We start from the raw sequence: 23163 nt of genomic DNA, 5'->3' as shown, positions 1-23163 counted from the left end.
GAAGCTCACCTGAGGGCATTCAGTAGCCCCTCCACACTGTCTGGGGCCTGTTCCTTCAAAACCTTTATGCAGCCTTTCATCTAGGAAGAGAAAGTACAAGATTTGGTTAATATCTTAGCAATTCTGCCCATCATAGTATCTGTCCATAACAATATCTGCCTGTAATAATACCACATTGTTTGTGTTCATAGAAACCAAACATTGAAATGACCAATAAACCTTCCTCCTCCGTCAGGCCAGTGAGTTGCTTCTGTGGGTTTCTAGACGCTTCTGTGTCAGTTGTCATATTATACCACAATTGAATATCTTCTGTGTCTGGCCTTTGGAGACAAAGACTTGAGACATTTTCTTGTCTTGGACACCAGAGCCAAGAGCAAAGCTTCTCTAGTCTGTGCTCAGGGGAGGCTGACCAAATGAACTGCAAACCTGATAATTTTACACCACCCTCTGCCCAGAATGCATTTCCTCCTTCAGTTGTTTGGTAATCTCTTTAAAAATTTTTTAGGACTCAGCTGGAGTGCACCAACACCAGGAAGCCTTTTCTGATCTCATTACCTTCACCCGGTAGAAGTAACCACCACATATTTGTATCCCTGATAGTACACTGGCATTTCTCAGAGAACCTTAAGAGATTTTAGTGCTCAGGTTAATTTGTCTCCCTTCCCAGGCCAGGAGAGGTCCAATAAAGGACAACAGTTAGGAATATGAAGCACATGGAGGCAGAACGCCTGGGTTTCATCCATCCTTCTTTATTTAGCATCTTCATAAACCTGGGTAAGTTTCTTAGCTTTTTGTGTCCTTGCAATATAATGTATTCATCATTTGGGAAATACATGAAAGCTAAATCTACATCTTAATAGATCACATTATATTACTCATATACGGGAATTTTTTTTGGCAAAGGAAGAATCCTTCTGGAAAGAATACAGTCAGTCATTTTAAACTCACAGATATTCATGCACTGATTGGGTAAACAGTACTAAGGACCTCTCTTACAATGGTCACTTAGAAAATGTTTTTGTAGGTTGAAAGCTTTTTCCCAAAGACTTGATAAAGCTTGTTGGATTGATGGGGGCAGCCTGAAGCACAGGGCTTAGAATCATTTGGGGGTATGCTTAGCCTCATCCAAAAAGAATGTCGTGGTCAATCAGAGACGCCTGTCACAGGTGCAGGATGGGGACAAGCACAGGATGAAGAGATTCAGTCCCTCTCCCAAGAGAGCTCAGAGCCCAGTGGGAGAAGAGAGACAAAAAGCTCCTTGTCATCCTTTGATATGTGTTCTTGTAAAAAGTGCCCAGGGAGAAATGGGGACACAGATTAGAAAAGAGGCAGAAGTGTGGTGGATACTCTATGGGAATTTCTAGTTCGATCTCAGGCTGATAAAAGCCTGGGGTGTGAATAACAAGACACAGTCAGAGATGCATTCTGGACCAGATTCAACATGTGTTTAACAACATGTTCAGGACTTGAGGCCTTGACCTGTGGAAAATACCCTTGATAGGTGTTCAACAATCTAATAATGTGGTTAATACTGCAAGGGATCTGAGGAAGCAGAGCTGGAGATGGGAGGCCTGGTGGGAGCCCCTGAGAGTGAGGGCGTGAGTGACAGTGTGAGGGAGGGCGTGAGTGAGCTTGTGAGATCGGCAGTAGGCACAGACTGTCAGGGCGAGATGAGAGGATGCCCTGAGGTCCAGGCCACAGGACTCGGTGTCTGAGGAGGTGTGAAGGTGAAGAGTGAAGAAGACTGTTCCTAGGTTCTGCGGAAAAACCCCAAGTTTGGCTTTGACCCCGAGTTGAAAGGAGGTGAAATACCTGAGACAGGAGCCCAAGAGGAGGAGCAGGTCTGTGTGAAAGTGAGAACCTTTGATTTGAGGCTGGCCATACCTCAGGTGTCCAGAGGAGGTGGGAGTCTGGGATTCTGGGTGAGGTATGGGCTGGGGACCGGGCTTAAAGAGTGATTCTGTATTGGATTGCTCCATGTAGTTTTAAGGAAATCAGTTGAAAATGCCACCTCACTCCAGCCTGCATCCCTCACACCCACGAACAGGATCTGTTCTCTAAATGATGACCAACCCTCTGGGTCGCCATGACTCTGCTGGGATGAATCCTCTGCCTGGAGTACTCTTCCTTCTCTCCATCCACTTGGTAAGATTCCCCAGATCCACCAGAAACATCGCCCTCTTTTTCTGCCTCTCTACAGAAGGAATTTCTCCCTCATCTGGGTGTCTAGAGCTCAGTACTTTCATTTTGGGCTCCAGAACACATTCTCTGTAAGGGCAGGGGACAGGATCTAGTTCATTATCTGCTTCTTCATAGTTGATGCTGATACCCTGAGGGTTTATAAACCCTGTGCCTGTAACTGCTGACTTCGAAGCAGACTGGTATCTGGAAGGAAAGCCTTTATGTCATCAGAGAAAAATGGCCCATTATATAGTATACATACTGTGCTCTGTAAACCTGAAACTTTCTTAGAGACATGGGTGAGCTTCAATACAAGCAAGCCATTCTTAGTGAGACCAACTTGAACAAACAGACTTCATCAGGAATGGGGAGGGTTAGAACTAACATCGTATAGTGTTTACAGCCTCCACAGAAAGAGTCAGTGAATGACAAGCAAGGACGAGCTTTTTTTAAAGGTTAAGGCTACAAGACATAATGGTACTCAGTGTATTTTTAATTATTGACTCTCTGACAAGTTAACAAATGGCTGTGGTAAATGAGAATGTCCTATGAGTACTAGGTAATAAATTCAATCCATATTCAAATGATATTCATGGGTTATTAATAGAGCTATTTATGCTCAATCTATAGCATAAAAATGTTAAAGCCTCACAAAGAATACAGTAAAATATTTATTGGTATGGAAAAAACTCTGTAATATACTGTTATGCAAATTAAATATGTTTTTAAATAACAATTATAGCAGGGTGCTAATCTGTTAAGTATTAATACATACACACAGACACCCAAACATCTATATAAAATGAAGGGACAAACATATGTGACATATTGATGACACATGATGTCCATGGTGAGGTTACCACAGATATGGTTAAATTTCTGTATATTAATTTCCTTTATTTCCCCAAATTTTTATATAAATATTTATTTTCTTGAGAAATAAAAATAATTATATTAAAAATAAGGAAGACTCTATGGAGAACTATGGCTAGCTATGTATGCTAGGAAGCCAGAACCTCAACATGAGTAAACTGAATTGCATTATGAACTGATAAATTTTCTTATGCTCTTCAGACTCACGGCCCCTCTGGGCGTCTGGACCTTCTGTCTGCACAGAACTAGAGCATCAAAGATGCTGCTGTCTACGCATGAATGAGCCTAGAGTGTGCATACCCCTACTTAGCTGTGTCAGAATAAGTTAGTACCAAAAGGTGCTATTCTGTACTTAAAAGGTTTTAAATTAATACAGGGATACATTGCTGGGTGCTGCTGCAGGCAAACACTGGGCTGAGAGGAGTGTCTTTATCTCACAATCAACAGGAAATCACTTGCACACCACCATCATTTGTTTTCCAGTCCTATTCATTCACTCAACAAAAATTTTATGAGCACTATGTTCTATGGACCAAAGACACTGTTAGGCAATGGAGTGGGCATCAAGTGTATAGATCCTGGTCTCCGCTCTTGTCAACAAACTCAGAATCTGTATTTGTTGTTTAGTTGCCAAGTCGTGCCCAACTCTTTGTGACCCCATGGGCTACAGCCCACCAGGCTCCTCTGCCCATGGGATTTCCCAGGCAAGTATACTGGAATGGGTTGCCATTTCCTTCTCCAGGGGATCTTCCCTACCCGGAGATCAACCTGTGTCTCCTGCACTGCAGGCAGATAGATACTTTATTGTGGAGCTACCAGGGAAGCACCAGAGTCTGTGAAGGAGTCAGAAAATCCAAAATGGCAGGCGCTCTGGGGCCGGAGGAGAAGCAAGGCTCTACTCCATGCAGGGTGCGGGAGACGTGCTCCACATGAGGGGACATGTGAGGAGTGTCTTAAAGGAATCCCCCTACCAGAGAAGAGGCCGGGCGCTCTGGGCAGGGCTCAAGCATAGTCCAAGGACAAGAAAAAGCATGAGAATCAGGTAGTGCTCTCTACTGGGCAATGGGACAGGAAGTTGGAACGTTGTTTGGGATTTGACCATGGTGTCTTGTAATCCAGTTATCTCCTAATGCATTTCACACTGAGATACATATATACAAATAAATATGTATATGGCACGTGGAAAAGCTGAAGGGGCAGCTAGCAGCTAAGTGACTGCTCACCCCTCAGCCCCTCTACAAGCTGAGGGGATCAGCATCTCCACTCTCTTTCTGTGTCTTTGAGATTGGATCCATTTGTTGTATGCCCGTGAACAGGACTGGACTTTTTGCTACAAGGAGAGATGCCCTGATGGATTTGCAACAGGGAGAGCTCACTCATGGGCAGTTGGTGGGGAGTGGATGGAGGGGAGGGAGAGAGAGAAGCAAGGTCTGTTTGGCGACATTCACGAGCCCCTATTGGGAAATCACCTATCATAACTGTTCTTACATCGATCTTGGATGTCTTGCAGAAAGCTCCCACAGGATGCACGTGGTCGTATAGGATGATGACCCCCACCATGACCCTCATGCAGAACATCAGTGTTTCTTCGCTGGTAAACCTACTCCTGTATTCCCTGGAAGAGAGGAGAAATGGCAGAGGTGTTACTTCCGTGACAGATCTGTTTGTTTTTGGCTCCACAACTGGCTAGTTTAGCCTCCTCCAATCCTCTCTTGAGAACAATCCTAGACCTGCAAGAACCAGGTTAATAAGCTCTTAAAGAAACTGGCGATGATAATTCTCCTTGAATCTATCCAACCAGTGTGAAAACAAGGTAAATTGGAGGGCAGTAAATTCTCTTCTCTTCTGCCCTTAGCGAGCCAGCTCATCACGTACATAACTCCCCCACCCATCAATCATGAATATTTTATAGCAGGTCTCTCTGGCTGTCCTAGATTATAGAGAATAATGGCTTCATTATGGAGAAAACGAATCAAGCTCATTTCTATAGAGCAGCTACTGCGTCGCCAGTCAGGGTAACTTCCTTTGTTAAGATACAGGCTGCAGATTGAATTAGATTGGCAAAGATACCTAAAAGAGATTACATACCATTCATTGGGTTGAGAGTATTTGTGGAGCTTGAATTCTGTTCCCTTACCTTGACAGGGTCATTGATGATTCAGATAATTCAGGCCAATTCTAGAGGCTTTCTTAACATCAACTTCATTCTGACTTGGCTCCACAAAGATGATGATTACTATTTCCATCTTGGAATAAATATTAACTTAAATATAAATGAAATATCTGGAAGGAATGCCATCTTACATTTGAACAGAGCATCACATTTTAGAAGGCACTCTTGATGCCTTTGGCACTCCTAAACGTTCCGCCTTGTAGATGGCACTATGGGGATCTCATCAGGTGAGGAAACCAAGGTCAGACCACTTGTCAGTGGGCACAGAAGGGGCTACAAAATAAATAAAATAAGGGGAAATCTGACACTGGAGTGAAGATTTCCTCCTTACCCTACTGCCTCACCTCAACAACTCAAGCATTTTTAAAATCTAGCAACTAATTTAAGTACAAAGAAACTGCCACATGCCTGAGAGAGAGATTTTCATTATCATTTTTACAATAGTCTTACCACTTCTACTCTTGGTTTTAAATATTCTCTCAAATCTTTTCTCCAGCATACTTATATCGTCTCTCAAATCTTTTCTCCAATATACTTATAACAATACCCAGTCATTTAACTCAATCCACTATTTGATCTGCATACAACTTCTCCTGCGTCTTTGATTCAAGTTTTGATTCTGCCATCTAACAAGCCATGCGATCTTTGGGAAGATGTCAGTTAACCAATTTCAGCCTTGTCTTCCTTAGCTTTAAGATGGGGATAACTATACCTATCGCCAGAGTTCTTTGTGAAATTAATTCAGTTAATGTATAAGGAAGTGTTGATGTGCTAACCCAAACGTTAGAAGCTGTCATCAACACCATCATCGCTGTTAGAGATACGTGAATTCTTGACATGGATACACCTCTGATTTAACTTACGGAGTTTCCAGCATGACTTTACAAACACTTGTCATCGTACTGAGGCAGTCTGTGGTGTTCTCTATTGGCAGGGTTTTGTTCTAAATGGGAGACACAAAGTGTGTTAGCCTGTTAGCAGCTTTTATGGGCAACTGGGCAGAAGGCACTTTGTTGCTCAACATCACTTACTTCGGAGACAAAGTGCATGGTGGCGTTGCTGAGGGTTTTCAGCATCGGCGTGGCTTCTGCGTAGAACAGGGACATTCGATTGGCCATCTCATTGTTGACTTCATTCTCAATGTCTAGCTGATGAAAAGAAGATGAGAAGATGCGATTGATAAAGAGATGGTTAACAGCTCAAATTGTGTCTTCTGGAAAATGAATCACAAAGGCTCTGTCTTCTCCCTGTGCCCCTCCTGATAAAGAAATTAAAAGAGATCTGGAACCTGGGGCTGTCGACCCAGGAGATCCAGGGACTCACATGCATGTTGTTGATGCGATTGCGACTGATGGTCCTTCTGTAGTAGCTGAAGTCATTCTGAATAGCTGGGTTCCTCATCTGAAGTTAAGAAAAGAGGAAAGAAGGTCATTTCTCAGCATCAGAGGGGGGTTATGCACCCAAAATCCAGGCACTATATTTTGTACAGATACCAGGACTTCTCTTTGTGACCCAAGAGTTAATAACAACTTTGGGTTAAAAATAGACTCAGAGCTTCATTATTTAAGAATACACCCTATTTTTACCCTAGGCTAGATTTTAGGGAAAGCACACTTGCTTCCAAAGAGGAACAGACACTTGAGATGTTTTCTCTGGTTGTATTTGGCAGATTTTGAATTTCCACATACAAACCACTATCGTAAATCACTTTGACCACAAGGAGTGTGAATTCTTACCACATCACATGTCTCTTGGGGAAAGGAGCTACTTCCCTCGTCTTTTTTCCCCACCCCACAGCCCTGAAAAGCACCTGGACATGCACATGCTCAGTGTGAATCTGTTAAATTGTCCAAGCACACATGGCCTAACCTTCAGCTCATCGAATCGAAGGGTGAAATGCAGAATTTCCGCGAATTCCTTGGCCAGGGCCTGCTCCCGCTCCAGGTGCTGGGTTGGTGTGTAGGGTGGACAGGTCAGAGATTCCAATAAACTCTGAAGAGCTTTTTCTAAAAGTCAAAGGGATACATACATATTTGTGGTGGACCACAGAGATTTTTCAAAAAGCCCAATTTGCAGCCCCAGTTGACATTCTCAGAGATGACCTGTGTGAGTCTTTTCTCTCCACCTTTCCCCCCCCAGAACAGTGTGAAATGTGATGTGTGTGGATAAGGAGGAAAAGGAACCCCCCTGTCCTCCATGCCTGAGAAGGCTGCCTCCACTGCAGAGCTGACCTGTGGTCCCAAAGCTCAGCTGGACCTTCCCATGTTCAGCTGTCCCAAATCCTAACACTGTAGAAAACTGCAAATAGGATCATGTGCATGAGACAGCCATCCATGACCCAGGATGAGATGAGGTGGCCCTGAATGCATGGGTTACATTGCTTGCTTTGCAGGGAGAGACTTCCAGTCCACACCAGCCCTTCTCTGCAATGACACTCTTAGCAAATCCCAGGAATATTTTTCTACAAACCTGCTGCCATATTTACCTCCATTACTATCCTGAAAACAGTCTCATTACTCTCACTTGTCTGTTTCTAAACCTTCCTTCCTGCTTTTTCTTCAATATATTTTTCTTGCCATCAAGTCATTTTAACAATCCTCTAGAGAAGAGGTAGGCAAACTATGGCCCACGGGCTAAATCTGGTCCACAGTCACTTTTTCTTGCAAATAAAGTTTTATTAAAACACAGCCATGCTTCATTAATATTTTCCTTCTGTGCCACAATGGCAGGGCTGAGTGGCTGTAACAATGATAGGATAGCCCACAAGCCTAAAATATTTATTATCTGGCTCTTTACAAGAGTTCGCTAGTGCTGACTTTATCATCCTTAGAGGCCTTTTACAGTTTCTTTCTGAGGACATCACTAGCATTTTCTATCTACAGAAACACACTGTCTTCTGAGGCAGCCCACTTGACCTTGGTGGATCTTTTTCCGTCTGCTGAGCTGACACTTGGCTCCTTATGATTTCAGTTCAAGGGGTCTAGACACACACTTTGAGGAAACTGAGAAGTCGATCCCTCTTCAACCTGAGAGTCTTCAGGAGCTCTTCTTGAAAAACTGGTTCAGTTCATTGAACTATTCCCTTGGAGTCTCAGTTTCAAGTTCTCTCAACATCATGGCTATTATTCCCCCAGGGTACTTTACTTTCTCTGTTTAATTCCTAAAATGTAGCACTCACTTATGGCAGAAGTAGAATAAAACATGATCACACACTTCCTAAAGGAAATCAACCCTGAATACTCATTGGAAGGACTGATGCTGAAGCTGAAGCTCCAATACTTTGGCCATCTGATGCAAAGAGCTGACTCTTTGGAAAAGACCCTGATATTAGGAAAGGTTGAAGGCAGGAGGAGAAGGGGACGACAGAGGATGAAATGGTTGGATGGCATCACCGACTTGAGGGACATGAGGTTGAGCAAACTGCAGGAGACAGTGAAGGACAGGGAAGCCTTGTGTGCTGCAGTCTATGGGGTCGCAGAGACTCAGACATGACTGAGCGATGGAACAATAATAAACCCCCCTTCCTCATTCTAGACACATCATACGTTTTAACCAGTGAAACCTCAGATAGCTTTACTGTTGGGGGAGGGGTTATATCATATCAGTGGTCACATGGAGACTACTGTCAACCAGAATTGATTTTACTCTGAACTCTGCAAAGCCATCCTGTACCTGCACAGAGTTTTTTTTTTTTTTTTTAAGCTTAAGAACAGAACATTATATTTGTCTTTCTTGTATTTTGCTATATTATTGGGTTGGCCAAAAAGCTCGTTTGGGTTTTTCTGTGCTGTCATCTGGAAAATTCAAATTAACTTTTTTTGGCCAACCAAATAAATTTAACACATGATTCCAGCCAACCAACTTCTTTTTGGGTTAGCAGGTAACATGGATTTTCCAACTTCTCTGTCCTTTGGAAATGTGATCAGACAGGGTAATACTGTTAAGAATAGAACTTAGCGGAGAACAAAACCAAAGGGAGACCCATTAGCAAAGACACTCGAAACATGCCAATAAATGCAGGGGAAGAAACTCTGAGGCATGTTGTCAGAAATGGACATGACTGCTGTTTTTGTATCTGAGTGGCCTCTCATGATGCACAAGAGTGGATGTGGGGCAGTTTCCAATCCCCTGAGTTTTTCCTGCTACTTTCTCAAATACCATCACAGAGTTTCACAAGAGGGACATGAAAATCATAAGTACATACTCACCTAGCCTGATGGAAAACTCATAAAATCTCTTCAGTCTCACGACCAAAGGACATACTGCATTCCAAGCTTTTTCCTGAAGCTGAATGTCATTGGGATTTTGGATGGCCTGCCAAAACACGATGGAATTTTCTGCTTAAAAAGAAGCGGTAGGCTCCATGTCAAAATGACTTAAGACTGAGAAAGACTTTGAGTTAAAAAAAAAAAATTCCTTCTGTCTGTTGCTAATGTGTACTGCCTCAATCAGTTCATGGAAGTATTGTCCAAGATGCTCAATTAGGATGGTGATTTTAGCACTTGAACATAATGCAAATGGCTCAACAATTAGACACCATGTCATTTGACTCACTTCTCGTATCTTCAATGCAAAAAAAAAAAAAAAAGCATGTCTAATTGGAAGCAATTCAGATCTCCTCCATGACCATTTGATTCTTCTAAAGTAGAGCCAGTGCTCATTATGAAGTACAGATTCTGTAGATGTTTTCCTTTCTCTATAATATGTATTACATTCCTGACAGTCTGAGATGGTACCTAAATTGCCTAAATTAAATGGTGACCCTTAAGTAGAAAAATAACCTCTTAATAGGCTGCTACTTTCTTTGAAATGCTGTTTTGCTTGGGTTTCAGCAGTTTGAGGATTATGATGCTTGCGGCATTTTATTGTTGTTGCTGTCTTGGTTTTTTTCAGAAAATGGTGATGGCAATGTGTGTGTGTGCTGATACTTCCACAAAGCTAATTATTTCAAACAAAAGGAGTGTGAGGTTTCTTGCCTTGAAGGCATGACAAACTCTCAAAAGCCACACTGCCATTTTTTTTTGTTGCTTTGGTCACTGTTTTCTTTTTCCTGCACTTATTATTTTGATCTTACACGTCATTTCAGGATGACAGATGAGCAGGCTCCTTAAGGGAGGTTGTTTATGTCTCTTGATTGTGATAGTCATGAAACCTGCCAAAAATCATTACAAAATGTTGGAAAGTTCACATACACCCAGACTTTGTGACTCATATTTCAACTACCGTTCACAGATTTCATGTTTCTCTTATACGAAGCAACATATTGACAAATTATTGTTTAAATGTGAGTCCCACAATTTCAAACGCATGTCAGAGGAGAGAATGGCTTGTACTTTACATGGTGCGCAGCAGTATGTGCTCAGATCAGCGGACTTGAATAAAAGGGACCATTCATACATTTTTAAGGACACATTACCCTCCTTGTTCTTCCTGGTATGCTAGGAAAAACTAGGGCTATTACTGAATCTTGCTGTGTGTGTGCGTGTGTGGGTTTCCCTTCTCCACCAAGGGCGTTGTCAGCTTAGTGTTATTACTGGCATACATCTCGGATCTCTGGCCCTGCGCCCTTGTACGCCTGCAGGTCTGCGAGGATGCTCTCGGAATCCTGGAGCACGGCGCTGATCTGGTTCCATATTTCCCTCTCTCCTTCTGTGGGCTGGGCATCTAGGCAGACAGGAAACCAAGAGACACAGAGGCTTGTGTTTATAAACAGCCTGGGAAGAGGCTCGGCATTCAATTCTACCCGCTAGACAATCCTATGTGACTCCTGCAGGCATGGTATTTCCTCTTTAACATAATAAGGTGCAAAGAAATGAAAACTAACAGAAGATCTGGCCATTACTGAGTTCAAAATAGTTACAAATATTTCACTCACATCTAACAAAGCTTGTTGGAATCATTGTGCATGCACAGTCGCTCGGTTGTATCTGATTCTTTGAGATCTCATGGACTGTAGCCCACCCAGCTCCTCTGTCCATTTGATTTCCCAGGCAAGCATACTGGAGTGAGTTGGCATTTCCTTCTCCAGGGGATCTTCCTGACCCAGAGATCAGGCCCATGTCTCCTGCAGTGCAGGCGGATTCTTTACCACTGAGCCACCTAAGAAGCCCATGGAATCATTGTAGGCACCCCTTTATTTGTATAGATCACTTTTTTTTTTTTTTTTTTTTGCACATATACTATGTGTCAAGTGGTACACTGGGTGATAGAAAGAATAAACATTACCTTTTGGGATCCAATTCTAATATTTAATAGAAGCTATTGTGACTGAAAGTCTGTGAATCTGAGTCTAGATGGGAAAGTAGTCCCCCTTATATTTCCATACTAAAAAACACTTAAGATTTTCTGTAATTAATCCTTCAGAGCTTTGGTATAGATGTATCTTTGCAGAACATAATGATGTAGAAAGCAATGGAGTTCCTTTTTGAACATGAGCTCAAGAAGTGCAGAGAGTTCATTTTAAAGACTCCTGTACTGTTCATCTTTGGTCTTAACCATGAAACTTATCCACAAAAATAAGTAATGCATTTAAACTTAAATATTGAAGAACAAATTCTAACAGTCACAGAGACATCCACTTAGTTCTTCAATGAATTCCGACTTGTTTACATTCCTGGAGCCAATGTATGTTCTTGCCTGCAGGAATATTTTGTGAGGGCTGTTGGGTGGAAGTTGAATGGTGGTAAAGATAGGGTTTTATTTATCTCACAATGCCTATAAAATAGGTTTCTTGCCTGGGCTAGTTAGGAAATTAATCTCCATCTAAAACAAAGGCATTGCTAATACAGGAAGATGTCATCTCCTAAAATCTGTTTTTAAAAATCCAAGTCCTAAGGGACTGAGTTCTCCCAGCAGACTTCACTAATGAAAGGGTACCTGCATGCGTGCTCAGTCACTTCAGTCATGTCCCACTTTTTGCAACCCTATGGACTGTAGCCCGCCAGGCTCCTCTGTCTATGGGATTCTCCAGGCAAGAATCCTGGAGTAGGCTGCCATGCCCTCCTCCAGGGGAATCTTCCAAAGCAAGATTCAAACTCACATCTCCTGAATTACAGGCTCATTTTCTTCCATAATTGGTTAGGCTTATTTCAAGTCCTAGGCTTTTCTGCTTTTCTGTCAGGGAACTGAATCATCTTTTCTTCCAGCTATTAATTAAGCCCTCGGTGTTGACTACACAGTCCTTGGCTTCTGGGCCAGGTTGCTGTAAGAGTCTAGAGGACTCAAATCACAAGTGGCATAAACTTCAAGACAGAAAGTACCAGCTGGGAGAAGCCCTAATCTGTCTGTCTTGGTTTTCAAATGGGAAAAGGACCATGTAACCCTAAGTGACATGTGGTCTTGGCCCATATCCCTAAGTTCATAATTCACCCCAGTTTGATCCCCCAGCTAAAAGAACAGACAGGACTAATAAGTGAGAAGCTGATCCACAAGACTGTAAGACTCAGACCTTATTTGTCTCATTTGACACTGTATCTCCAGGATCTAACACAGTGCCTGGCACACAGTAATGGCAATAGAAAAATGGGCTGAATGATTGAAACATAGAGTCAAAGCTATGACTTTTCCAGTAGTCATGTACGGATGTGAGAGTTGGACCATAAAGCAGGTAGAGTGTCAAAGAATTGAGGCTTTCAAATTGTGGTGTGGAGAAGACTCTTGAGAGCCCCTGGACTGCAAGAAGATCAAACCAGTTAATCCTAAAGAAAAATCAAACCTAAATATTCATTGGAAGGACCGACACTAAAGCTGAAGCACCAATACTTCGGCTATCTGATGCAAAGATCCTGATGATAGGAAAGATTGAAGGCAAAAGGAGAGGGGGTGACCGAGGATGAGATGGTTAGGTAGCATCACTGACTCAGTGGACATGACTTTGAGCAAATTCTGGAAGATAGTGAAGGACATGGAGGCCTGGCTTGCTGCAGTCCATGGGGTTGCAAAGAATCAGACACAACTTAGCAACTGAACAGCAATTCATATTGTTTTGTGATGGTTTTCCTGTTCGTCTTTGAATACCAAGCTATCTGAAGATAGGGCCTGGCTGCTTGTCCTCAGGGCTCCCATATGCCCTGCCCATTGGAGAAACTTACTAAATGTGTCATGTCTGTCTCAATGGATAAACGATGAAATTGACCATATGACAGAGAACACGGGTGTTGAGAAGCGGTGAAAAAAATAAAGATCTTACTACTCCAGATCCTCTCCTCTGTCTTGTCTCCTGAAATGGCTTTACCACTGTTGCATGTCTCACTATCACCATGAAGATAATATGCATTTACCTATAATCAGACTGGCTATTCACACTTTAGTTAATGTGTTTTTAAATCCTCCATCATTTATCTATGGCCTCAATGTTTCCTCAGTGTGGTTAACATATTAATAGAATATTTGATGTGTGCAAAACTGCATTAATGTTACTGTCCTAATTCTAAAGCTGTTATTTCACTTTCTGGAATAGTCCTTTGACAGACTTTGGGGTCTGCACTTCTGGCATTCTCTAAATTGAGATTCAGTTGCTCACCATGCTTTTAAAATGTATTGTGTCTTCAGATGTCAAGGAGAGACATCTTGAAAAAGACCCAGAAGAATTAGTGATTGGAAAGGTTACTATTTAACCTATCAGCAACCTCCTAGAGCATTTGCTGAGTGAACAGGAACTCTGAATTAAGGCTTCTGTTTTTCTATTTTTAACGCAAAGATTGATCTTAAGTCAAAGGTACATACACACACTAATAATAATGATGATGATGGAAATGGGTCTCTGTTTCCAGTTCTAGCCAGTGAATTGTTTAGTGATGTTTCTTCTAAGAATTACATTGTAAATTCTTAATCATCACCAGTTATTTCATCGAAATTGAGGAGAATGGTTACAGAAAGCTGGACTGTTCCTGTCTAACAATGAAGCTGTTAAAAGTGCCTGTGATTTACACAGGCAATTTCAGAAACCAACACTTCTAGGAGCCCTGGAACAAGCCTCTCCAGGCCTTTCTCCAGGCAGTGATTTAAACCCCTATTCTAGCTGTTGTGGAAAGAATGAAAATGTATCATGTGCCCTGTGACCTTGAATACATACATTTATTGTCAAGAATTTGCTGAATTCCAAGTGCCTAGAATTTTTAATGGAAAAAGCACCATCTTATCAATTAAGAAAGTTCAACAGTATTCATTTTGTTTATAGGGGACCTATTTATCCTCCTTTGACTCAATTTCCCAGTGACAGTGGATATTAACTGTCAGCATTTTAGAGTCACCGGGGTCAGGGGGAGGTTTCGTGCTGGACTGTGATATTTACTGAGAGCAGAATTCTCGGCATTCCACTGTGCCGATGCAAAGCAAGGTGGCCACCAGCTTTGTTTGTCAGAAAGGAACATCTTTGGTGAACATACCCCAGGGCACAGGCGGCAGGGCTCAACCCTGAGCAAGGCTGTCAAATCAAAGAGTTCTTATCTTTGTAAATCAGCCAAGGATGCACTCTGTCTCCACAAGCCCCGGGAACACACACCTACCCCTAAAGACCTATTCAAGACTGTGTGGAAAAGCTGACAGAGAATCAAACAAATTAACTGAAGAAAATGTGAATGGAAGACAATTTATTTGGAGATGTCTTTGGCTTTGAAGGAAGCCCTGGCATTTCATCAGTAGGATACATCCCTATCTCTGCACCCACCAGCTGTTGTATAAACACCAAAGAAACGTAGAGCAGGAAGGGTTTGCCAAACCATAAATTAAATCTATATAGCTCTTCTTCTCCACCCACTTCCTCATTTCACCCTTCACCCCTTCAGGATAAACTAGGAAGTGTAATAACTATTTAATATTAACGTTATGTGTGTGTGTGTTAGTCTTTCAGTCAGGTCAATGCTTTAAGACCCTGTGGACTGTAACCCACCAGGCTCCTCTGTCCGTGAGATTCTCCAGGCAAGAACACTGATGTGATGTGGGTTGCCATTCCCTTCTCCAGGGGATTTTTCTGACCCAGGGATCGTACCTGGGTCTCCTGCATTGCAGGCAGATTCTTTACCATTTGAGCCACCAGGGAAGCCCTGATATGAACATTGGGGGATGTAAAAATGGAAACGATTTATAGCACAATACTAACTGCTTACAAAAAAACAATCTAAAATTGCAAAGGTCTGTCAGAAGATGTAAGCGTGACGGGACTGACATATTTATTTGTACAGGAACATCAGTCATCCTATGCCAGACCCTTTCCCAAGGGACAGTCAGATGAGGGACTGCAAAAAGCAGGGAGGTTTAAGACACTTGAAGGCTTGTTTATTTCATTCACATGCTGAGGCATCCCTGTGATGTCATGGAGGGAAGAGAGCTCCAGGGATGTAATTTTTGAAGAACCAGATCCTATGATAAGTTTTCACTCACTAAATATGAGACCTCAGGGCAAGCCAATTAATCTCTTGGTCTCAGATGAATTCTTGGTAGAGGGAGGGGAGCTAGCATGAGCCTCGTCTCCTCCCTATATGGTCCTGTGGGGGGTCTGTGACGTGTAGGATCATAAAGAGGATGTTGACAGCTGAAAAGCACTTAAAAAGCGAAAGTGCTAGAAACTGAAAGAATCTTTCTGAATGAATCCCTGCCTTGGCATAAACAAATTGCTTCCCAGGTCTGTTCTGTTCCTTTGCTTTTTGTTTGTTTTGCTTTCATTTGTAAAGTGACCAAAAACATCCTTTATTTTCCTCCTTTCCCTTTCCAAGATTATCTAGCCCCCTATGCACAACCGCAGCAGATATGAGCATACCAGAGAGGGGGAGATGAAAGAAGAGATCAGCAGCAGTAAGAAGTATTCTGCATCACCCAAAGACATTCCAGCTGATTGCATAATCTGACATGCACCCACACCCTTGCTTTAAAGAGTAGGAGACTTTAGTTGTAACAAGTCAAAATACACAGAGCCTTTCTGGAAGTACCATGGCTTGGGAGCTTTAGAATTTCCCTCTTGACTAACCCCATCAACCACCATTATGGTTTTTGGCATTCCTATTATGCTCATAAAGGTGGATTTTTCTTATAAGAAAATCGCTTTTCGGTTACTATAGCCTAAGAAACGTATGTTCATCCCAGCCTAGAACCTGTACTTCTTTTGGCTAGTCCATCACTTTCTCTTTGTTCTAACTATTACAGATTTCTTCTCTGCTACCTGTACTATTGTCTCTTCATTGTGCTTGCATCTGATCTCCCCAATAGTTACATACTCCTTGAAAAAGAGTCTGTGCTCTTCTAATGTTCCTGTATTTATGTACTTTATGTCATTCCCCCTCATGCAGTTCTGCTCCACTAAGACCCGACCCCCCACTTCTGCTGGTCCTGCCTGAAGCTAGGATACAGAAGATGCTCTGCAGATAGTTACTGAATTAGCATCAATGAAGAAGCCAAGGTTCCTAAGCTTATGCTTCAAGCCCAGGTCTATGGCAGATATTGAATAGGTCACACATGACATAAGCATAAGATGCCATCTAAATCTTTTCCACAGAGAAATTCTTTAGGCTAAAGTGAAACAATACCAAAGAGACCTAGCTATGTCAGAAGGAATGGAGAACACTGAAAAATATGTCAGTAAATATAAAAGATCTATTAAGATTACAAATATAAACACACAGAGACTATTTAAGAGTTTAAAGTTTAAAATAAAGACATTGCAATGAGTTTATAACATATGTACACAGAAGTAAAACATGTAACAATAGCACAAAGAGTGAGTGGAAGGGTGGTGATTGGAAGTCTACTGTGACAAGTTTCTTAAATTCTTCATGAAGTAAACAACGCATTTTGAAGACAGATGGCAATAAGTTAAAGGTGTATATAATAATCTCTAAAGTAAGAACCAAGAAGCACAACTAAAAAGTCAGCAGAAAGGACACAAAAGAATGCTAAAAATTATTTGGTTCACTTAAAAGACAGAAAGACACTGAGAAACAAAGAGGAAAAAGATAACGAATGGAAACCACACCAAGATACAGAAATACAAACATTAATTAAATGCACATACAATAATTAAAAGTAAATGGACTAGACATACCAATTAAAAGGTTGGTATTTTCAGCTTGGATGAAAAAGCTTGGGGCAACTACATATTGTTTATAAGAAACACGCTATAAAGAAAAGCAGACAAAATGGGGAAATACATACTGCTGCAAATACCGAGGGTAAGAAAACTGTTACGGTCAAAATGTGACATGATTAAAGGTAGATTCAACAAAAGATATGTCAGATTTCTAAAAACTATGAAATATTTCTGAGTGAAATTAAAGGATATCTAAACAAACGGAAAGACTATATGCATAGGTGGGACAAATTAATATTGCCTAGAAGTCAATTACCTCCAAACTGATTTATTGATTTACATAATTATAATCAGTATCCCAGCAAGGTTTTTTGTGGACATTAAAAGCTAGTTTTGAAGGATACATAAAATTATACAGAAAAGTAAAGGTGCTAGAATAGTCAGAACATCTGGAGAAAGAACAAAGTTGAAGCACTTGCTTTTCCTGACTTCATAACTTATTAGTTGCTATGTTTTGGCATTAATTGGTGAAATGGGTCAAGAAGCAATGAGAGAGAATAAAAGGTCCCTAAGTAGCCCCACACATATTATAAATAGTTAACAAATTAATGATAAGAGCATTAAAGCAATGCCTCCTGTGCTAGAATAATTTTGTATCACATGAAAAAAGAAATAAATCCAATATCTCTTTCATAACATATGCAAAAACTTGCTAAGATTGATCATTGACTTAAAGGTAAAGCTTAAAATTCTAAAGCGTTCCTAGGGAAATGTAGTTGAGTACGTTTATGACCATGGAATAGGCATGATTTCTTAAAGAGGATACAGAATGCACTTACTGATAAAGGAAGAAAATGATGAATCACACTTCATCAAAATATAACATTTCTGTTCACGGAAAGAAAGTAGTCATGGGATGAAGAAACAATAAAAAGACAGTAAGTGACTGTGTAGAAATTCAAGCATAGACTGTAGAACCTACTACAAAGGTCAAACAAATTTAAATCATATCTACACAACTGGAAAACCTAAGGACAGATGTGTCTAATTTTGTATTAAATTTTGACCCAGCTTAATTATATCTATTTGACCCAGTTCAATTATATTCCATCACTGACTTCAAAAAGAATATTCAATACTCAAAGCAGAGGTGCCACATGCATTTAAGCTGTTGTTACATCCTGTTCAGCCTGCCTTCCTCCCTTTACTGCTGACTCCCTCCTTAACTCTTTGCAATCCAACCTCTGTATTTAAAGCAATAAATCCTGAATCTGTTAGGCAGCTAACTGCCCAACTCATCATCCCCTTTTCAAGCCTTCTTGACTACTCTCAGCATCTGAATCTGTTTACATTCCCTCCTTCTTGAAAGTCTGTGTCTTCTGGCTGTTTTATCTAGCCTGTTCTATCCTGTTTCTTCACATGGCCAGCATCTGTTACTTGGGCTCATTCGGTCTCTTAACTCAGCACAAGCTGATGGCTGGGTCACCAAACTGGGTGAGGCCCAAGCCCTGCCATTAGGAATCTCAATTAAGTTGCCCTGCTTCTCCCTCAATGTAGTCTCTCTCCTACTCAAGCTCCCTTTAAACACAAGCATGCCTGAAGTTCTCATCCACTCAGCTCTTATTATCTTCTGTAGTTTTCCTTCAGGGATTTCAACTATTCTCTTTGGAAAAGTCTTCTGAAAGTGAAGGTGTTAATTGCTCAGTTATGTCCTATCTTTGCGACCCCATGGACTGTATGTAGCCCACCAGGCACCTCTGTCCATGGAACTTCCCAGGCAAGAATGCTGGAGTGGGTAGCCTTTCCCCTCTCCAGTGGACCTTCCCAATCCAGAGAATGAACCCAGGTCTTCTAGGTCTTCGGAAAAAAATACACATTGTTTTAAGTCCATTCCAAATTCCACCTTTGTAAGAAAACTGCTCTAATTCCTCCTGAGGTCATCCATTTCTTGAAACTAGAAGTTTCTACCTCTATTCTCAGGCCACACCATGCCTCTTCTAAGCCCCTTATTTTAGTTTATCTTTGAACTGTCTGCCTATATTGTCCTCCACACCAGCCTGGGGCTTCATTAGGCAATGGCTGCTCTTGTTTAGTTCTGTCTCCCTGATGTCACCAGGCTTACACGGATGCTCATGACCATACTCAACATACTATTGCCATAATGAACTGAAATCTACATACTCAAGGAAAAATCATGACCTCAGCCCATCTTCCCCACCCTTCCAGTCCATCATCCTTCTTTCTTGAAAGCCAGCTTTAGGAAATAAGATTTGAAGAATCAAGAAATGAAAACAATTTTTTTTTTTTTTTTTGAGACATCTCATCTCCCTCTCTAATTAGGCAGAAGATGATGGCTGTATTACTTCCTGGAAGCTGCCTATGATGAGCACTTAAGGGAATCAAAGCAGAGGGAGGAAGAAGGCCAAAGACACCTATACTCCCACCTCAATTCCCCAATCATTCCCTGTGTGACTTCAGTCCAGTGACTCATCGTCTCAGACTCAGTGAAATAATGTTAATCTTCTCTTTGGTAGTAAGGGGGATATAAACAGGATTTTGTACATGTCTATAAATTTATAGTTTTATATTTTCCTTAAATACTTTAGTTCTAGTCCTAGTAATAGGCCACCAGACATGGAAATCCAGTCTACATTTCCCCTTCCTGAAGAAATTAGAGCATATCTATAAATGGAGCTTTGATACTATAAGTCATTATCAAAATTGAAAATATTGAAATGTTTTCTTCGGCCACCATGATCTTTCTTTAAAAAACATATTAAGAAAATGGCCAAACTACAAGACTGAGTAGGTCAGAGTCCTTGGGTTGTAGGAGAGAGGAAGAGAGGCCCCTTTGCAATGTTGCTGGGGAAGGGGATGCCCTGAGATCTTGCCTCAGAATTCTGGTGCTTCAGAGAACACCAGCTGAAAACTAATGCTTTAAATTCCTGTATTTTACTTTTATCACTTTAAAGGGTTTTCATATTAGACTTGACAAAGAACTCAATATTATTCTTTGTGGAAGCACGGGAAGGCCAAAGTTCAAGAACAGCTACATAGGCAAATGGGGCCACTGAATTCTGAGTGACATTGTGAGAAGCATGTACACACGCATGCGGAGTTTAGAACTTCCAAAAAAGCAAAGCATGAAACTCCCTTAGCTGTTGATCTGCCCCTGAAGTTGTGAGTGAATGCTGTTTTACCACTATTTTGGCCTTTGTGCACGCTGAATGAAACAGTGTAAAATACATATGACGAGAAGTGGAAAGGACCAATTAAAGATGCAAGTAGTAAAATTAGAGTGTTGGAATAATAGCTAGTTCATTCTGCAACAATTTTAAAAATTATTAATAAATCTTCCTGTAATAACAAAGATATGGATATTATAGAAGAGTAGCAAAAGTCACACCAGTTTAAAAAAAAAAAATTCTTTTTGAAGTATCATATCAATCTGGCTCTTGAGTTCCCAGGTGCCCTCCTTACTAAACTGAACCAAACCCAGCATAGCCCAACCAAACCCAAACAAACCCAGCCAAAACCAACTAAACCCAACCAAATTCAACCACGCCCAAACAAATCCAGCCAAACCAAATTAAGTCCAGCCAAACCCAGTCAAATCCCACCAAACCCAACCAAGCCTAACCAAACCCAATCAAATTCAGCCAAACCCAGACAAGCTCAGCCAAACACAACCAAACCCAGCCAAACCCAGCTAAACTCAACCAAAACCAACCACACCCAATCAAATCCAGCCAAACTTAGCAAAATAACAAGAACAATAACAAACTGAGTTAAATCACAAGTGAGATCTCTTTAATTGAATATAACTTGCATTAAAAATTTTTTTCAGAATGTATGAGTTTTGGGAATACTTTTCCTTTTTAAGTAGGTATTTAGGCATAACAAAGATTTTAAAAAGATAGCTCCAGAGATCTTTCATAGTTTGGTTTGCTGTGTCTTAGAAAGTTATTCTAGCATTTACTTAGAAAATCTCTGTTAGAAGGTTTAATATATATGCAAGGAAGTTTCAACTTATTTTTAATATGAATACAATACTTGAAACTATAGTTTAAAGCAGATTAAGGTTTGCAACAGATGATGACTACTGGGACAAAGGACATTTAGCTGTGCTTGGTATTGTGGAATTGCAATTCAAAAGGAGGAGACCACAAGAATAAGTATAGATACATGAGATCAGTTGCTTAAAATGAATGTGTCACTCATTGATAAACATAGTCAAACAATGAACAATATAAGAAAGAATCTCTGTATGTATTCAGTCATGATTCATAAGCCGTTTTCCCTAATTTAAAGTTTTTGATTTAAAAAAATCTTTCAAATGAAAGCTACATCTCAAAATTCTGAAACAGTTCTGTATTATCGAATAATACACAAAGAGCAGACAGAGATTACTCAAAACTACAAAATCTCTAAGTCTCATTTCTGCTATCTATCACTTTTTCTTTTACATCTAGTGATATTTGTTTTATATTAATCTGTGTAAATTACTATGTATACTATTTTTCTTTGGATTATGACATAATAATTCATGAAAATTATTAGGAAAATACATGATGATGATTGATGTTAGGCTTACAATAACTGCTTCTAAAATCAAAGAAAAGCATGAGCATATTAAAAATATGTTTTTTGTTTTTTTAAAAAAATAATATATGAAAAGAAAGGAGGAAATGGTCTTTGAAGACTCAGAGAAATGTAGAGAGACATTTGGATGTGGTTTAAGAATTACATAACAATCTTTATAACTCCCCTATCAACAAACTATAAAGAAAGTGAAGCTTTTTCATCATAATCTTTTAAGTTTTGGAACTTACTTTCAAAATCCAGGAAAAAATGTGGGTAGTTTTCAATTTCCCTGGTAAGGACTTTGAGCAGGTTTCCCATCCCAGCAAGCCTAGGAGAGGGAACACAAAACCAAACACCATTAGCAGTATAAAAAACATACTTCTTAAAAGCTTAGATATTTTTGAATGATTTGCATAAATACCATTGAACCCCTATAACTACATCAGAAGACCTAATAGAAAGTATTTTTATGCTAGGTGACAAGTGATAACTTAGCAATTAGTTATTGTTCAAAGAATTGGGTAATGGTCATAGGAGGCAGAGTTCAGGTGTATTCTAGAATTTTTTTTTCCCCTTTTCCTTTCACTAATCCCCAGAATCCTTACAGTTAATATTTAATCCTTGCTTGATTTCTGTTCCATTGGTGTGGGAACATACTATGTCAATGGACAAGCAGAACAGTGAGGGCATTATTAAATTACCTATCCAGAAAGGTAAATTTCTCAAAGTTCCCAAGGAAAAGAGTTTAGAAAACAGATTTATACTCCCAGGAATCCCTTTTAGCCTGTACAAGAGGTCCTGTTTCCCAGGTAAGTCAGAGGTTCCTGCGATTTGACATTTCAATAGTTATGAGATTAGTACTTCATGAAGTGTAAAAATGAAAAGGTATAACATCCAAAAAGTTATTTTCAATGAAACTGCAGCCTGAGGCATTGGCAACGGTGAATCCAACCTACAGAGAAATACAAATCTGTGACATATCTGCAACCCCAAGCTGAAAGAATAGGGAAACTGTAGTCATTATTGACGACAGAGGATGAGAGGGTTGGACGGCATCATTGACTCAATGGACATGAGTTTGAGCAACCTCCGGGAGATGGTGAAGGACAGGGAAGCCTGGCATGCTGCAGTCCATGGGGTCACAGTCAGACACAACTTAGCGATTAAACTGAACTGATTTAAATAAATAGCAATGTGTCTACTGCTCTCAGCTCTAGACATTAAACCTTCTTCTTCTTCAGGAGGCCATTCTATGTGAATGAATGAATGCCTTCATTCATTTTACATATATCTATGGAGCTGCGACGGAGAAGGCAATGGCATCCCACTCCAG

At 40.6% G+C, this 23163-nt stretch overlaps 1 protein-coding gene across 3 annotated transcripts in view; it reads right to left on the bottom strand.

The window, feature by feature from the left end:
- The window catches only part of CYRIA (CYFIP related Rac1 interactor A), a 102804-nt gene that overhangs the window by 5656 nt on the left and 73985 nt on the right, over positions 1-23163 (bottom strand). For 2 of the 3 annotated variants that reach the window (XM_025261536.3, XM_044926226.2), the window contains exons 3-11: positions 22079-22158; positions 10770-10891; positions 9436-9541; positions 7097-7233; positions 6551-6628; positions 6259-6375; positions 6091-6170; positions 4543-4669; positions 10-80 (exon numbers count right to left, since the gene is read on the bottom strand). In XM_025261536.3, the coding sequence (XP_025117321.1) occupies positions 10-80; positions 4543-4669; positions 6091-6170; positions 6259-6375; positions 6551-6628; positions 7097-7233; positions 9436-9541; positions 10770-10891; positions 22079-22148 (908 nt within the window). In that variant the 5' untranslated portion in view covers positions 22149-22158. Of the gene's footprint in view, positions 1-9; positions 81-4542; positions 4670-6090; positions 6171-6258; positions 6376-6550; positions 6629-7096; positions 7234-9435; positions 9542-10769; positions 10892-22078; positions 22159-23163 lie in introns of those variants that run through there. The other variant, XM_025261537.3, reaches the window with a different exon arrangement.

Source organism: Bubalus bubalis, chromosome 12, assembly GCF_019923935.1.
Source record: "Bubalus bubalis isolate 160015118507 breed Murrah chromosome 12, NDDB_SH_1, whole genome shotgun sequence".
Taxonomy (NCBI): Eukaryota; Metazoa; Chordata; class Mammalia; order Artiodactyla; family Bovidae; genus Bubalus; species Bubalus bubalis.
This window is presented reverse-complemented; position numbering and strand designations above follow the sequence as displayed.